At 42.5% G+C, this 17,860-nt stretch overlaps 3 protein-coding genes across 4 annotated transcripts; 2 read left to right on the plus strand and 1 right to left on the minus strand.

Annotated features, from left to right (window-relative positions):
- Positions 1-69: 69 nt before the first annotated feature.
- Positions 70-3,016, plus strand: LOC136444906 (large ribosomal subunit protein eL37A-like). Its single transcript, XM_066442668.1, has 4 exons — positions 70-194; positions 1,077-1,212; positions 1,850-1,934; positions 2,782-3,016. The coding sequence occupies exons 1-4, from the start codon at positions 192-194 to the stop codon at positions 2,855-2,857; spliced, it is 300 nt and encodes a 99-aa protein (XP_066298765.1). The 5' UTR covers positions 70-191; the 3' UTR covers positions 2,858-3,016.
- A 453-nt stretch (positions 3,017-3,469) lies between these two features.
- LOC136444903 (intelectin-1-like) lies at positions 3,470-8,798 on the minus strand. Of its 2 annotated transcripts, none has more exons than XM_066442663.1 (8): positions 8,286-8,798; positions 7,759-7,900; positions 7,436-7,542; positions 6,894-7,065; positions 6,125-6,379; positions 5,310-5,461; positions 4,946-5,069; positions 3,470-4,198 (listed from the first exon to the last, which is right to left on the minus strand). In XM_066442663.1, exons 1-8 carry the CDS (start codon positions 8,577-8,579, stop codon positions 3,945-3,947), a joined length of 1,500 nt encoding a protein of 499 aa, XP_066298760.1. In that variant the 5' UTR covers positions 8,580-8,798; the 3' UTR covers positions 3,470-3,944. The 2 variants fall into 2 exon arrangements, with proteins under 2 accessions (XP_066298760.1, XP_066298761.1); XM_066442664.1 differs by having other exon boundaries at positions 7,759-7,897; positions 8,286-8,797.
- Positions 8,799-10,605: 1,807 nt separating this feature from the next.
- Positions 10,606-16,990, plus strand: LOC136444905 (neurocalcin homolog). Its single transcript, XM_066442667.1, has 4 exons — positions 10,606-10,741; positions 12,545-12,940; positions 14,479-14,601; positions 15,203-16,990. The coding sequence occupies exons 2-4, from the start codon at positions 12,563-12,565 to the stop codon at positions 15,284-15,286; spliced, it is 585 nt and encodes a 194-aa protein (XP_066298764.1). The 5' UTR covers positions 10,606-10,741; positions 12,545-12,562; the 3' UTR covers positions 15,287-16,990.
- The last annotated feature ends 870 nt before the right edge of the window (positions 16,991-17,860 follow it).

Here is a 17,860-nt window from a genome sequence, read left to right on the forward strand (position 1 = left end):
TATGCTGAAAATGCTCATAAGCTATCAGTTGATAACTTAAGTATACAGGTTTTCATGATTATTATATTTTGTTGAAGAAAATTTTCCGATAATTTGATAATATTTGGGAAAATGATAAAATAGTGTTCTTTAAGGTCATGATTTAAAACGAGGCTGACCCTCTGCCTCTTTTTTCATCCCACGTCTGAAAGATGGTGAGTTTGGCGAAACACCTTTTTTAAATCCGCCATAATCGAGGCTTTTGGGGTCATCACGGAAAATCCGTCACCACAGACTTATTCCTAAGATAGTCAGCGTTATGTCCAATGTAAAATTTGTAGTCTAAACGTGCTTAAATATAAGAATATTCGTCAAAATACTCTGTTGGTGAAATGGTGCATTTTCTGCTTACATCCACTGCGCAGACGTGCACGTACACGCTTTTGATTTGTAAGAAACATTTGTTTTGACGCTAGCTTATTTATTGTTACCATTGTATGCTAGTGCTCTGTCCGAAACTGCCACAGGTTATGTAGTGATTGTTGTGATTTTAACCCCAAACAGAATAAGGTAGATAGGGAAAAATGTCTGTGTGTGTGTCGGGGGGGGGGGGGGGGGGGGGCTAGGGGGTATGTACACGATACCGCTGCATGCGATTAAAAAATTATGTATAAAAAGAGGATTTTACTGTGATAATTTTGACAGAATTGGGAAAAGCGAGATTCAGCAATGTGTGTGGAGAATGAGAAGTGTTTTTCTTTTTTTTTTTATAGTCGGAGGGATTCTAAACACTGTGATAATAATTTGACTCTTTTTGAGGAATATGAATTTATGATACAGAACCAGTGCATGCTGTAACTAGACGATTTTGTCCATAAAATATATTTCAGTGACACCACCATATGCTTGTGTCACCACGTGTAGCTCTCTGCAAGAAGCCTTTTAGCGTATATTCGGGAACATCGTGCCCTTATGCTTGACACCTTGATTTCACTTGCAGGATAAAAGGCGTCTGCCTGTTGTGTCCTGATCTTGTCTCTTTCATAATTTTCCTGGTCTCACTACTCTCCATACTTTTCTTACCCCCCTCCCCACAGACGAAGGGAACATCTAGCTTCGGAAAGCGGAACCAGAAGACGCACTCTCTGTGCAGACGCTGTGGTAAGAGTTCGTACCACATCCAGAAGAAGAGATGCGCTTGCTGTGGATACCCTAGCAAGAAGATGCGGAGCTGTAAGTATATATATTTTTTTTATCATGGATGATGAATAAGCTTCTTCGCCGTTCCGAGTACGCATGTGCAAGGTCAAAGGTGAAGGACCGACCTGTAATCATGTCTTGATTTACGCAACATTACAATGTCTAGACGTGTTTTGTTTATCTCAGGGGCCTTCACCTTTAATGTATTACCCACAATATGTGTTGCTGCACGTCATGTGTACTCGGAATATTGAACAAGCTTATTAGAATTGTTACTGGTAGTACAACTTGACACAACTGCCATGTACAGTGCTGTCTCATACGGTGTTAGAAGAGAGACATTGACCAGTACGCTGTGATTGGTGGCATACAACTCACTTCATCTAATTTTAAATTTTATCAGAACGGGTTAGGTGTTCGAACGCCAGTCCCGTTCTGAACAACAGCCAACAGCTGACCATGCTAGAATATGTGTTCCCCAACACTGCCTACCATTGCACCGATACTGTTTTCTTTCCGAGTTTGTTATTGGTAGTACGATACGACACAACTGTCATGTACACTAACAGTGCTGTGTCATACCGGTACTGTTTTCTTGAAACTGTTATCTCACAGATAACTGTATCATACCAATACTTTCTGAGTTCACCATTTGAAACTTGTCCGACAGATAACTGGAGCATGAAGGCCAAGAGGAGAAAGATGACTGGTACCGGCAGGATGCGCCATCTCAAGCAGGTGCAGCGAAAATTCGAGTAAGTACCACTTGATATGACAAGGATTCATACCATCTAAGACTCTTAGTCAACACGCTTGTTGTAACACCGTAATTAACCATCGTCACCCGTCCTATTCGTTCTGCTTTATTAAATCCTTGGTGCAAGAGATGTAAGTCATTGGGACATCCTCTTACAACTTTTTGACTCATTTTGTTACCAAAAACGTGTCATTCCAATCTGAAAGAGGAAAATTTAGCACTGGAAAAAAATAGTAACATTGAAATCATTAATTTGACATCCCCTTAAAAACATGTGATCTGCATAAGATACCTTAAGTCTAGATAAACATTCTGTTAACTGTTTTTCACGCTTCCGTCATTATTGGAAGCCCGGGTTACTTGTGAAGTTGGTTTTGTAAAGGTACAGGTTTGGACCTGCACCTAGACCTCTGTACCTACACCTGATGTTATGATTAGGCTCACCATGTGAGAACATGTTACAAACATTATTTTCATTTGCTGTAATCTTTTTTAGCCAAGACACCACATATTGCCACTGTCAGTTTTCAACTTGCCCTGTATTTAGTCAGACATCTGTGTTCCAAATCTTATGAAAAAGACTTTCATGTACAGATCCATATCTATGTGGAACAGTTTGCCACATCAGATACAAACTGCAGCACAGCAGGTTTAGGCAGGAGATATTAAGGCATATGTGTATAAGTTAGTTGATTTTAATGATGATGATGTAAGTTTATGTAGTCTGTCTGTCAGATGTATGTTTGTTGTACTCGAGGAAGAGTAGCTACATACTCACGGTATGATAGCTAATGGAGGTAATAAAGTACACAATCAGTATGTAATCTGTGGTGTTTCCTCTACAGCAATGGCTTCCGCGAGGGCACTCTACCCAAGCCACGCAAGAGGGGCGCAGCAGCCGCCGCCGTCTCCAAGTCCTAGATCACGATCCGACGACCTGGCATCGAGAGGGACAGCTGTAGCTGATACCTGTGACATCTGTGTTTCCAGTTACTTCACAGCACAGTGGAATTGAGCCAGAACATCAGGCAACAGCTCTATATGTTTGAATTCCATGGAAATAAATAGATATTCACATCATTTCCTGCAGTTTTGTTATTTGTGAGTAGAGCAATCAAACCTGTTTGTAATGACCACTCGAGGGGCTTGAAGAAATTGGTCACAGTTGACAGGTGGCCACTATAGACAGGATTATTATATTAATGCTTGGGTCAAAGGCCTTAGAGGAAAATAATCTATAGGGCCATCAAAAAGTGGCCACAGTAGCCAGATGATGAGGCAGTCACTAGTAGTACAGGTTTGTCTGTACAACCATGTTTTGTTGGTACAACAAACAGTTTTTTAGTTGGAACACCATAAATGAATTCAGCTTTTGTAGCCTGGTAGCCAAACCTATCATAGGTCCTGAGTCTCCTATTTGTGGAGAGCTATGAATAGGGTTGGATACCAGGCTACTGTTTTTGGACAATTTGAGATAATGTGCAGCATCACAAGCTGACTGACATGATGCAGTATTGAATAACGTCTCCCATATCAAGGATAGTGCTCAGACACACTTTTATTTTCTCCTTTGTGGATTTGCACCTAAATCCATCAGTCTCAAATGGTACACAAAAAAATACAGATGCCAAGTCAAATAGTGAAGTAACTTTTGGTGACCAAATGTGGACACTAATAACCCTTAATGTTCCTGAAAGCCCACAAATCTACTACCCTTGTGACTATGGAGACAGATGATTGTTTTACATATTAGAGTACCCTACCTGGAACACTGCAAAAGAACTGTAGTTAGCTGCTTTCATTTTTAGGCCCAATAGCAGTATTTGATAACATCTCCCATATCTAGACATAACATATTGGTAACTAACTTGTGCAAGTAATTTCTCTCACCAACATGTTCTATAGCAAAACTACAAGACATTCTTGCACGCTAATCTCAATCTCTCAAAGAATGAGTTCACCAGCTGTAGAAATCTCAGTACACTAGTGTACTATTACATAAAGAATTCTAACGGTAAAAGAACAGAATAGCTGACTCCAGTTCCAGCCGACTGGTACTCCAGTCAGTGTGTGTCCCGTATCCATTCCAGTCCTTGGCCGAGAAGTCCCCACACTGACGAGGGGCTTGTTCCGGCCAGTATGCCGCACCACCGATGCAGGTGTGTTCCGAATGACCACCATTGTACCTCACCCCTGGGCACACGGCGAGAGGTGCTCGTTCATGGTTGAAGACACGAAACTGCACAAACCCTGGAGTCACCTCTGAAGCGGCAATAAGTCTCAATTACTAAAAAGAAACGTTATGAAGTACAATACCCAAAATTTAAGACAGATTTTTTTGCCCAGGGCAAGTTATAAAGGGGGTGACCTGCCCAGCAGTTTGAGGGCTGGATTGACCCCCCCATAACCACAAATTCATAAAAGGATTAGATGTCTGCCAGCCAGGAACAATAGCAGGGACAGATTACCATGATAACTGTCAGAGAATTCAAAAATTTTCTGTACTGGTTTTTCTAAGAACAGTATCGAACTATGCACAGTTACACTTTGAAACAACTTTGACAGGCTGGTTTGAACGTTGATATCTGAACACAAGGTTGATTTTCTAAAAACTGAAAGTTGTTTTGATTTTGTAACTTTGTTACAATCATTCTGCGTCATTCTGTATGGTTTAATACTGTTACTTTGAAAACCAGTAGAAAAAAATATTTGTATTTCGTTCACCAGTATTATGCTAATCTTCTGCCATTGTTTCCAGCTTGAGATTTTTTTGTGTTTATGTAGTTATGGGGGCCAATCCACCTTTCAAACTGCAGCAAGGCCACAGTGGGAAACACTTCATGAATTAGTTTATGGAGCTAGCTGGGCACGGGCAGAGAATTTTTAAGAGAAAAGTCTTAAAAAATCAGGTCGACTCTACACATATGCTTGATAACATTTCGTGTCAAGGATCAGAGAAGACTAAAACTGAGAAGTACAAATGCCACTTAAATACATATACAGGTGTACCTGGAACTGAGTTCGGAGCGATGAATGACGTCACCAGCCCATCACTGCCTCTGTCCCATGTGATGGGAATAGCAGGTCCGTTGTTAGCTGTCGTCCCTCCGTTATACACAATGGGGAAATGGTCCTGAAAAAAATGATATACAAATGATATGAATTACTCTGGATATCTGAAAGCTGTTGAAGATGTTGGTATATCCACTACACAACTAGAATACACCAAATCAAGGAGGTTAAATACCATATCCTTGACCAGATAAAGAAACGTTTGTTAGTTTACGAAATAGATAGCCCAAAGCTTTTGTCGGTGATTTATAAAGTTACAGCGCGCCCTATAATACAGTTCACCACAAGAACCATCACAGACCTTGAAGAGGGAGTACATGTTGCCGCCATACTGCTGCAGGAACCCGTTAGTTGTGTAATACCGCAGGTAGGCGGCAGACTTGTACTGGGACAGCGGGGTGTCATTGGGCACGTGCCACAGCATGACGTCAGACGCGTCGATACTGAAGTAACCTGATGCAAATAAGTGTCCATACAGAGATGACTGCTTTTGCACTTAACAATTTATGAATATGATACTGCAACTTGGTAACAAGGTTTACAAAGTAACATTTAGCTTACATTGCCATTCAGTACTCCAAAATGGTCCTCGAGTCATAGACATAGTAAAGACCCTGGACATAGTACGTTGTAAGTCATTTTTGGGCACCCTCCTTTAGCAGCGCTGAAACCCGCTCAGGAAATGCTCGGCAAACCCTCCCGGTCTCGCTCTTTTGAACGGACATTTTGGGTATTGGGGGCGTCACTAGCATACAGCTTTCAGCAAATCAGAGGACTATATTGGCACGAGCTCGTGGAAAAGCCGCAAAGGTCGGTGAGAAGCTATCAGCCAATCAGGTTACGTCTTACGTCGCTACTTTGGGTTCAGAACAAAATAACGGCTACGTTGATGAAGGTTAGACATCCAGGTAGTAAGATACGCCGAAAATAGTTACTCAAGCAACTGGATAAAATTTTGAAACATATGACTGTTTCAAAATTTTACCCAGTTGCTTGAGTATTGGCTCAAAATAACGGCTGTTTGTGCCAAATATGGCTAGCTGATAAATTATTCATAAGCAACTAACGGCTGTTTGTTGTGGCGGTTCAGCAAATAGTATGCTAGTATGGACGTACCTGGGTTCTTCAAGTCGTCGTTGGTCGCCGACGCCACCGAGCCGAAAGTGTTGTGGTTAGCCCAGTTCCCGTCCCCCTCGGGATAGTTGGTGGTGCTTCCCCGGGTGGAGGACCAGCGGTCCCCGGCGGTGCACTTGCCGTAGATGTCGTTCTCGTGCACGCCGGACACAAGAGTCCAGCCGCCTCCGGCAATCGTCATGTCGCAGTAGGTCTCGTACACGACCCCTCCCGGACTGCGAAGGTGGTACAGTCCGTCTGGGTGAAAAATGAGGACCTCATTTGCATAAATTATATTAGTTGATCACCTTCTGTACCTAAATAACACAAGTTGTTCAAAGTATGAAAGTCTTATTAAAAAAAAGCCTACTGTACCATTTCCATCTTAAACTACGTAAATGAGGCCCTCATATGCATGGTTTATGCCTAATAATGTCCACATTTACCTAACTTCCAAATGTTGCAAGAAAGAAAACCCCATCATTTACCACTATGGAATTATAGTATTTTGTCATTGATCATGCAAATTAGGTATTCGTTTGCATAATTGATATTCAATATTCGATATCAAAATCTTATCATTTCGAGGTCTCACAAAGACCTACCAAATATGAAGACATTCCGCCCAGGCATTTTCAAGTTATTGTCCTATGGACTGAAATTCCTGTGGACACATTCCTATACAAGCCCTTGAATTCTTGAAAACTACACACAATACTATACAATTAGGCTCGCCCCTGAGGCGTCGCCAAAAGTTGTGAAATGTTCTTACCTTGCGCACCGTCCACATTGTCCTTGATGTACTTGCAGGACACTGCGGGGTTGGTCACACTTCCTATCTCTGCGTTCTCCTCCTGACTTTCCAGAGACGCCAGGCGCTTCTCTACCTGGGAAGTCTTGTTCTCCACATCATCAAGACGACGTTCCAAACTGGTTATCTGCCGCTGCGTGTATCGATCGGAAACATTTTGCATTATATGATATTCCAGTTTCTGCACTACCCTGAATACAACCACCATCCGCCTCTTTTCCTCCAGGCGCCACGCGTACGTGCTAGATGGAACACATTTCGAACCGTTTTTTAAAGGAAAGTAAAACTGCATCGAACTCTCGGCTCTCTGCAGATGTTATGAGGGAAGATCGAAAGGGTCATGTGACAGTAAGAAAACATGACGATCTCATCTTCCAACAACTTGCAACAACAGTGCACAGGCCTGCCAGATAGAGCAAAATAATTACGTGATGATGCAGAAGAAAATACACGATCAATTTGTCTTAGTTCTGTTTTGGATAGCAACTAATGATTGTTCTCACCGGTACACCTTCACAGCCGCAGCTAGTAGGCCCCGGGGGTCCCTGTACCCCGTCCCGACCGTCCCGCCCGGGAGCCCCAGGGGGGCCGGGATATCCCTGCATACATCCTGTCAAAAGGAAGAATTATTAATATTCCCACAGTTATTTGACGATGAATGATGTTTGAATAAGTATATGTACTAATCTGTAAACATATTGAAAACAACACGATTAGAAATCTACAGATAACGTTTCAAGGTCTTAAATGTGAGTAAGCTGGAATTTACTGTTACAGTCACGTTTTCTCAAATTCATCCTTAAAATAGTGTAAAAAAAGTTCCTACCCGATATTGGCAACCTGACTGTGTTTGCGCTGACAGCCTGCCTCTTTGACCTTATCCGGGGTTCGTCTTTGCCCTGCTCGTCACCTGCCGAAGTACCGTCGGACGTCTTCGGGCCCTCGGGCGTCATCAGTGAGTCGGCCTTCTTGGAAATATGCAAATTTGGTGTAGGGGTCGTTAATTGACCTTATATTCAGCCGACCAAAAGAATACACGGAATATGCTAGTAGTTCAATGTACATACTAGTATTCAATGTAAAACAAAATCTATAAACACATTGGATACAATTTGACTGTTTGTATAGCGAATCTATGTAAAGTACCATTAAACAAGACGAGACCGTGAGTTGTATTCAGACAACTGTTATAGGGGGCCGTGTCCTTCCTCTTAAGATCTTGGTCATCTAAATATTGTGTGCGGAGATCAACAATTTGTGACGAAGCCCAACCATCCACAGAAGGCGATCGATGTTAATGATCTGTGTCAATTAAGCTTTTGATATGATTATGGAACACATTTGAATCCCCACCTCTGTGTCCAGTACCGAACTTTGTCCCGTCCAGACCCCGTCTTGTATCTTGGTCTCCACCACTGCCACACGCTCCAGAAGTGACTGACTCTTCTCTCTCCAGTACACCAGCTCCTTCTCCACCGAGGCAAGCCGCTCTCGCAGGGAAGCGACGTCAGTCTGCTGCACCTGGCCGCTGTGCAGGACGGTGACGAGCAGGACGGCCACGGTCACTGCCACGCCGCACACGCCAAGCCCCGCTGCCAGGGAGAGTCGGTCTCTCCGGGGCTCCATTTTTCTGATACGTACACTCATTTACTCGGCCAGACCTTTTATAGGTAATGGTAGATAGAAAATCAACAGGGAAGTGGGCAGAAGTACCTGCGTTTGCGATACCGACTGTCGACTTTTACTTCCTTATGAGACTGGAATATTTTACTTCCGTCTGCGACTCAGGATTGTAGGTCATCTCTGATCGAATCGTCACAATAGATTTTTGAAGTTGCCCACCAATCAAATGTTCTCACCCAAGTAACCAGATTGTTCTGGATTGGTTTTTGCGTGAGCGTCACCAGTAACTAGCTATTAGCCCGAGGATAAGAAGAAAACCTGTTTTATTAGTGCATTGACACGGAAACTTCAAGTAGATGTTAGATCTGGCGTGTTTTTGCAGCGTTGTGTTTGTCTGCATCACTCCTTCCTATACCACAATATCCACGTCGGGGCAAACTATGTTCACCCGTTTTGTAACATCAATTCTGCTAAAGGAACACTTCTTTGATTTCAATTGATCAGACAAAGCACTTCATGGACCGACTGACGCACAACAAACCCATATTGTAGGATAAGTAAGGAACGTGTAAGAATTACACAGCCTAGATGTTTGATGTTAGTCCGGTTGCCCAACCCCATTTGGGGGGAGAACCTTGCAATACCGGAGCGTTGGCCTAGAAGAGTGCTCGAAATGGCTTAATCTGCAGCTGATTCTTTACCCCTCAAAACATGGGGATAGACACCAAAATCATTTTGATACCATGTGTAGTTACTAGTGAGATATTGACGAAAACAATATTTCCCGTAATGGCCGCCTTAATAAATAATGATAATAATATTGTTGTTTTGTTGGTCAGAAATTACCCGTGCAATGGCAGCCAGTGCTGAATTGCCGCAGGGTTTACAGTCATACAATACAGAACAGATACATATTTGCTCCACACTTCACTTTGTGGAACTGTCGCAAGGGTCTGGGCGGCTGCCATTCGGCGCCAGCAGGTGACCTCAATACGACCTTCCCCAACCGAAGTCAGGTACCCATTCACACCTGGGTGGAGTTAGGAAAGCCGTCTTAAGTGCCTTACCCAAGGGCACAACATCGAACCCGGGACCTCTCGGTTCTGGGCGAAACACCCTACCGATTGCGCCACACGATGTCCCCGAACTCTTGGTTAGTATGTTGAGTCCATAGGTATGGGCTCAACATATTGTTGTACATCCGTTTTGCAACATCAATTAGGCCAGAGGAACGCTATGTAGTCCACTAAATTCATCAAACAGCGCCCTCCCCCCCATACCTCTATGAAATGTTTAAATCTTTTGTAAATGTTACGCAAATGACTTCTACATTTACATAATCTATTCATGTTTGATATAATAATGTTGATGTTCACCGTCCTTTAACGTATTTGCGCGCGTCACAAGTCTGAAATTCCCAATAGTTCACCACGAATAGGGCGTTGTGGCATTTTCGTCTTATTACCCCTTATTTGCATGTTTGGTACATGTTTATATTCCACCAGTGTTATATGTACATGTATTGAAGTCAAACGTATGTCAATTTTATAATACACTTTTTGTAGCCAGTCCGTAACCATCAGTCAGCCTGTAACCGTTTGACCCTAGAACTTCTAGGGGCCAAATGGTTACTGGCTGGTTGTGCAAACGACCCAGCACAGTCATCAGCAAAAGTGTATTATAAGCCCAAAAAAGGCCCTAGAGAGCCTGCTATGGAGGCTACCCTAGGGCTGGGCTTACTTGTTCTTTGAGAATTTTCTAATCATACGTATCCATCAGCCACATGAGGGCGAACCTAGAAAACATGCATAATCTCCAAACAGATCTTTTAGGTAGACAGTATCCAAGGACACTGTATCGACGCATTTCTTACCAACCGAAAGATCACCTTGGAGATTAGAAAAACAACCAATCAGCTGTCTCAATTATCCTCATCTGCATAATTCCAATGTGAAAGAGGATATATTTTGCTTCCCGTCTCCCTTTTTAGACACTTACAGACAACTACAAGATCTAGACTACTGTACAAACCAACCAATCAGCAGTATCCAGCATTGCTCATCTGCATAAGTTCCAGTGTGAAGGAGCATACATGTAGTCTGCTTGCCGTCTTCGCTTTTCGTATCGCACCATTCCGATATCTTCAGACGGAAGGCACATCGCGATCTGACACGCCAGGTATTTAGGTACGTACCAAGTCAATTTCGCTCAATCGGATACGCATGAATAGGTGTATGTAGGTGTATACGTATATGTGTTACATTAGAAACATATGAGACTGATCGCCCTGGATTTTACTATTCTCCAAGGAGAGGTTTCCAATGGGGGGGGGGGGCTAGGAGCGTTCGATCGGAGAAAATTTAACGCTGAAGGGAGGGCAGCGTTGTAAATCACGGACACTCCTAGTATAGCCCCCCGATCTATACCTCTGCTTGGAGATTAGATGTTAACCCCTGTTACGCATAGCCCGAACATGGCCTCCCGACCACGCCCAACCTTCCCCCGACCATTTTTGGGACGCTCCAACTGTGACCCCAACGTGATCCCTTTGTGATGTTTACAACATAGCAGTATGGATCATTTTTATTCAAAATGAATCCTTGGTTGTGCCCATTTCAGTTCGTGAGGTGGTTCGCAATCGGCTGGGAATGAGTCTCGGGGGGAGTCGATATTCTGCGGCTTGGAGCCAGTACAAGTGAGGTTGGAAAGCATTCGGGCCTCGGTTGGGAGTAAGCCCTACTAGTTGTGAAATATTTAGGACAGGGTTGTCGCGAAAGCTTAGAGAGATATCCTGCTAGTCAGACTAACTACGCCGGCTAAAGGGAGAATATTTGCTGAGGGTGTTTCATTTGCAGGCTCCGTCCTACGCGTGCGAAATGTGATCTTCACCGTGGACTGACTCCACTGGCTGATTATTCCCTTTTCTGCCGAATTCTACGATCCATACGCCCGTAGCAGTGCCTGGTGGAGGCTAATATCCCTCTGACACTGGTCGGACTGCTTCCAACATACCGCCCACGCTCCTTCAGTCCTTGGGGACAACCTTCGGTTTGGCTAGCCAGTCACAGAGGACCACAGAGGGCAAGTCCTGAATGCGTAACAGGGGCTTTAGATTTTCCCACAAAGCCTTCAGTATATTTATTTCTCATTTGCTCAGCCGGCCTGATTAGTGATTCAGTTCGCGCACGCCGTCATTCGAGGATCAAAACGGGGAAGCGATGGTTACTGAGTGAACTGAATATATACGTCATAAAAGAGGGTCTGCATGGGGGTCATGACAACGCCTTACGCCGAATTCAGAAGAATCCCCTACTATATATTACGCTAAAATAAAGGGAGGCGATCGCGCAAAATTTGCCTCGCTTTTGAAGAATTACGTGACTACTACGGATGTTTTTCTTTACGAATTACGGGAAATAAAAATAGGCTGCCTGTGCCTTACGGAAAAGAGCATGCTGGCCTCATATAAAGGGTATATTTCAACATTATGCAACTGTTTCCTAAGGCCAAAATATTGACAACGTTTACTAGCGAAAGTTTGGCAAGTTACAGTGAGGACATTTCACCATTACTACACATTAGTTAAAGCAAGGAGGTTTTACATATAAAACCTCCTTGGTTGGTTAAATAGATTAAAGGAAACCCAAGCAATATTGGGGCCCGAAAATTGAAAGTCAATTTATTTAGTCATTTTTATACATGATTAGTTCGAACAACACTATCACATCCATTATGCAAAAATACAACGTTGTTGTGATGTGAGAACTCACTGAAAATCGTCGCGGGGGTTTTTGTAGGCTCGCGAAACTAAGGGAATCATTGCACTGCTCGTTTTTGCGCGGCTGAGTTTAAAATGCTCAAAGTATGAAGTTATTACACAAATGTGTTAAACAGTGTTAGTAAATGTCACTACCATACAGTATTTTCTATTTCCATTTTTTGGCCCTGATATTGCTTTGGTTGCCTTTAATTACCCTTGAATGTTCCAGCTCAAGCTCAAGACAACCATGGGCAAGCAGAACAGCAAGCTCAAACCGGAGGTTATTGAAGACTTGAAAAACCAGACCGAATTTAACGAGCACGAGTTACAAGAGTGGTACAAGGGGTTTCTGAAGGACTGCCCCGACGGGACCCTCACTGTCGACGAGTTCAAGAAAATCTACGGAAACTTCTTTCCTTACGGGGACGCCGCCAAGTTTGCGGAGCACGTCTTCCGCACGTTTGACGCTAACGGAGATGGGAGGATAGACTTCAGGGAGTTCATCTGTGCCCTGAGCGTGACGTCACGAGGCCAGCTGGAGCAGAAACTGAAGTGGGCCTTCAGTATGTACGACTTGGATGGTAACGGCTACATCTCCAGAGAAGAGATGTTGGAAATAGTTCAGGTTAGTATTGGGCTGTCTGGATAGAGAGTGTGTATATCTAGCCTCCTTCGCAGACTCGAGTCCTGGAACGGCGGCGTATATATTTGGGGGGTTGGGGGTGGGTGGTAATCAACTTTTAACGACATGCACTAGATTTCTAGCGAGGTCAACGCCCACGAAGTCTTTTTTTCAAATGCAAAGTAGCCGATCAACGCCGATCTACTGGAACGCGAGGGGCAGGAAGAAATATTTCACACCCATTGTCCGTCGATTGTTGTTGATAGCGGCAAGACATTACAAGGAACTTACTTTATTCTGCAGTATGTTTTTTAGAGCTGGCTCATCCCAAAATGCGGGGGTTTTATGTTCGCAGTGTTCTCGGTGAACTGTTAACGAAAAGCTGTTCCATTGTGTGACTGTAGCGCTACTATTGTTTCAAACGCAGACTCAAAACCACCGCGAACACTCTAGTTTTCTCCCTACCGCGAAATTATATCCCCGCGAACATTTCTGCATTTACAGTAATTCACCTTGTCGTATTACTAGTATTACAGCCAGTAGCTACCGTCTGAATAATAATGAGGCTGTTGTACATAATGAGGCACCTCCTTGAAAATCTGAGTACTGTCGTCGAGGTAGTGAGTGTGTATCTTCCCAAACATGTAAACCTTAACCCCTGCTTCTCCTAATGGGGCAGTGAAGTCATATGCTTGTCTTGAGCATTGATGTTTCTGACCTAAGGTGAAGAGATGCTCCTACAGTTGAGCCGCCTTTCTTCGTAAATCGATGGCAACATCAGGCTCTGATGAATTGATTTAAAAAATTAAATAAATAAAAAACCTGTTGTAGGTTAGATTAGTCCGGATTGATTTTTTAGGAAGAAATTGAGTGTTATGGAAGTCCGCTAGACAAAAACCTAATGGCTGTTAATAGTCCTTAAATGCTTGCACGGGGGAATTTCAAGGGATCAAGAAAATCGGTCACCTTGGGTTGGGGCCGCATTGGGGGGGTGGTTGCGTATGTCTTACCGGGTAAACATTACAAATGAAAATACCTGGTCTGTAATAGAATTCTAAATTCGCTATATATTAGAATAGTGAAATGGAAGGAATGATTTAAACGTAGTAAGGAGAGAACTGTTATTGTTATGTTCATGTACTCCAAAAGTAAAAACAGCTCCACGTTGCAAAAGGTTCGCTCAGCATTTCCAATAGCATGTCTCCTCTAGGAGGGTCTACATGCCCTTTTTCGTTAAGCGTTACCGGCGATTTCAATTCGCCGTTAATCGTTGCCGGCCGCCCTGAATTTACCGTTAAGCGTTATCGGTGTATTGATCGTGAAGCGTTACTGGTCGTTTTAATTACGTAGCGCGTTATTTGTCATCCTGAATTCAACGTTAAGCGTTATTGAGTAATTCCTCTAGATCTATGAAATTTTGGAGATGATTTTTTATACCCGGGCTAACCCAAACAATATGTGTCAGCGATGAAAGTCATTCAAAGCGACCCCACGAAGATGCAACTCTCGAGACAGGCTCTGCACTCTTCTCTCCACTCTAGGCGATCTACAAGATGGTCGGCAATGTCGTGAAGATGCCTGAAGATGAGTCCACCCCTGAGAAGCGGGTAGACAAGATCTTCCGCCAGATGGACAAAAACACGGACGGGAAACTCTCTCTAGTGGTCAGTGATTCTGCTGCAAGTTGCTGGGATTTTCGCACTTACTCCATGTGTAATTTATGACCATCACTACATACATTATGTAAATGCCGAAGTCATTTGCATAATCCATGTAATGTGGCCTGTATATAAGACCAGCATTTAAAACAGATTGCATAAAAAATGATTGCAATTTTATTTGCCATATCAATGAAACTAGATAAAACAATAAGTTTAAAGAGCTATACGTCGCGGAGGTATGACTATGAGGTCTCCGAACTCTTGTTCTGTAGCCTATTCACTGAGCTTTAATTAATATCGCTTCTACCCTCTATCCTGAGTCGTATTTTGTAAGTTCAATCATATCTGTTCCGTCGTAATTAGTCTCTTCACTTTATCACTTTTGCTCTCTTCACCACAGTTTTTGAGCAGTAAGTTCTGACCTGTGAGCTCTGACCTTTTAATATCGTTTCAGGAGTTCATGGAACATGCCCGTAGCCAGGATTTTGAATGGAGGGTTCTTTTTAATGTGGGGCCAGCGAGCGCCGTAGGCGCGAGACGAGCGTCTTTGAGTTTGAGCAGTAAGTTCTGACCTGTGAGCTCTGACCTTTTAATATCGTTTCAGGAGTTCATGGAAGGAGCCAAGAGTGACCCCTCCATTGTGAGGCTGCTGCAGTGTGACCCCAGCAGCGGCGCAAGTGCCATGTGATTGCAGGATGGTTCGCTTCTATTCTGACGTCATTTCCGGTGTCGGACAGCAGACCATAGGGACCACTATTTATCACCATGAAAAATGGAGATATTGTTTTTGGCATGTCTGTGTGTGTGTGTGTCTGTGTGTGTGTGTCTGTCTATGTGTTTGTGTTTCCGGACTATTGTAGTCAGCATAACTCAAGAACCTCTGGACGGATAACAATATTTGGTGTGTGTGTGGGTGTTGGGGACACAAAGATCAAGATCGATTTTGGGCCCCCTGGTTTGTGACATTGGTACTGCAGCAGAAACGGTTTCTTTTATCTTTTGACCTGGACGTGCTATGGTCTTAATTTTTTGGTAGCATATAGTTTGTGATGTAAGGAAGAAGTGGTGTAGGTTTGTGCCCCCTAGCAGATTGCTCTGGAACTGCAGGGGCGGTGTTGTCAAAATCTTTCAAGGAGAATAACTGAAGAAAGGAACAACGGATTTCCGTCATATTTAGTATACAGGCAGCTTAGACAGAGATGTATATAATGAAGTGCAAATTATGCAAATTTGAACTTAGTCTGCATAATTACTGAGGAAAATCTATATTTGCAGTGTTTTCCATTATATGACTCAAATACGTGTAACATATGTAGTGTATCGAAGGTGGACATTAACAGATATTAATTATGCAAATGAACTCCAAATTTGCATATACAAAGGTGCCATAATTCTTCTAAGTGGTAAATGATAGGACTGTTAACATTGTGACCTGTGTAAGTCAGTTAAAGGTGTACATGGCGAAGCATAGATTCTGCAAATGTGGAAGTCATTTGCATAATATTTCATGGAGATCTGGAGTCTCCGAACTCTTGTTGTGTCTGCTTTTTCACATTATGAAACACATATCTAAGTAAACTGTATGTAAGCCTAATCTGCAAGTTTGTATTGTAGACATTTAAGTCTCTCAAACCACATTAAGATTTCTTCATTCATGACATTATGGCATTCTACATATTCTAAACCAGACAGAACATTCGTTGCCAGCCTCTAGGTGTGCATATTCTAAAAATAGACTGAAGGCATCTTTATTATTGTATGTAATATATAGTTGCGCAGGAAACATTCCCTGTTGTACTTTTCAATCAAGGGCTTGTTGCAAGCTTTAGAGCTCTTCACTGGGAATTGTGGTGAAATGATAATTGAATGAAGACCTTTATTGTACATGTTTGCCCTACTGGGCTGGGCACAGGTCACATGTTAACAACTGTATACATATTCATGAGTATTACCGTACATAAACATCTAGCATACTCTAGTACTAAAGGGATACATGGAGTATGGAACAAATACTACATGGAAAAGTATTTTTTGCATAAGAAGACAACTTGAGACATATAGTCATGTTTTTCTTAAGTGAAGACATATGCAATATGATTCATAATGCCTGGTGATATGACTATCATTAACTTGGGTAAGTCTGATACATGTATAATAAAAGTCTATTCATAGAATTGCTTAGCATGACCTTGAAGTAGAGTTGTATTTGGATGCAGTAATGACAGACACGCTGATGCTTTCATTCAATAACTTTACTACTAGTGGCTACCATCTGCTCACGTTTCAGGAATACAGTAGAGGAAACAATGGAAACTTTTGAATTAACGTTACATCCGCTGATTTGGCATATAGAAGAAATAAATAGCAGTGCCATTCACTTGATGCTTGTTAACCATTGTCTGCATTGCCTGTTAAATATACCGAAGACCTCACCAACACTGAACTACTGATGGGGTCACTACCTGGGCAGACACAGAGAGCGCTGGTTTCTGTTGCTGAATGGGGTGAAGGGTTTTCACTAGCTCAGCGAATGCTAAAAAAACAAAAGACATGATCATTTACACATGCAGTCATTGAGAGATTGCTGTCCCCTTTTTATCCTGATGACATTTTTCTAGGAGTCTGGCAAAAATCATTTATTTTTATCAGGGTACGCAAGGACCAGCAATTATCAGACAAGCTGAATGAACAAAACTAAATCCCAATATTCGCTTTAAAATGCTACAACTGTGTCCAGCTCTGTTTTTGCAAAAACTGCTAGGTCTTTGATAAGTACTTGCTACTTGACATTCGGTATTTTCGTAGGGTTTTCCTAATGTCATGGGCAAGATGTGACTAAAGGATTTGTCTGAACATGTTAAGAAATGCAAATGCAGTAACAGAAAACAGAAAGGAACTTCTTCTTGTATTAAAAATCCTGCAAAGTGGCAGCTGATAGATTGAGCTACATTCCTCACTTTCAGTAGCTTTTTTTTATTCAAGCTTTCCCCTCCCACTAAATAATAGCTGATACATCAAATCTGCAGAAAATATATTGTCTTATGCAAAGGAAAATATCTTATTCAAATGCACTGCAGTACTATATTTGGTTGAATATCAAGGACCTTTGTAAAAAAGATACATATTCAGGGCAACATCGGCAATGATCATGGATAACGTACAATACTTGTCTATGGAAGCTGGGCTAGGATTACAACGTTTACATTTGCATAATCAAAATATTTTATGGAGATATGAGGTCTTCGAACTGCTGTTCCTTTGG

Source organism: Branchiostoma lanceolatum, chromosome 11 (assembly GCF_035083965.1).
Source record: "Branchiostoma lanceolatum isolate klBraLanc5 chromosome 11, klBraLanc5.hap2, whole genome shotgun sequence".
Classification (NCBI taxonomy): domain Eukaryota; kingdom Metazoa; phylum Chordata; class Leptocardii; order Amphioxiformes; family Branchiostomatidae; genus Branchiostoma; species Branchiostoma lanceolatum.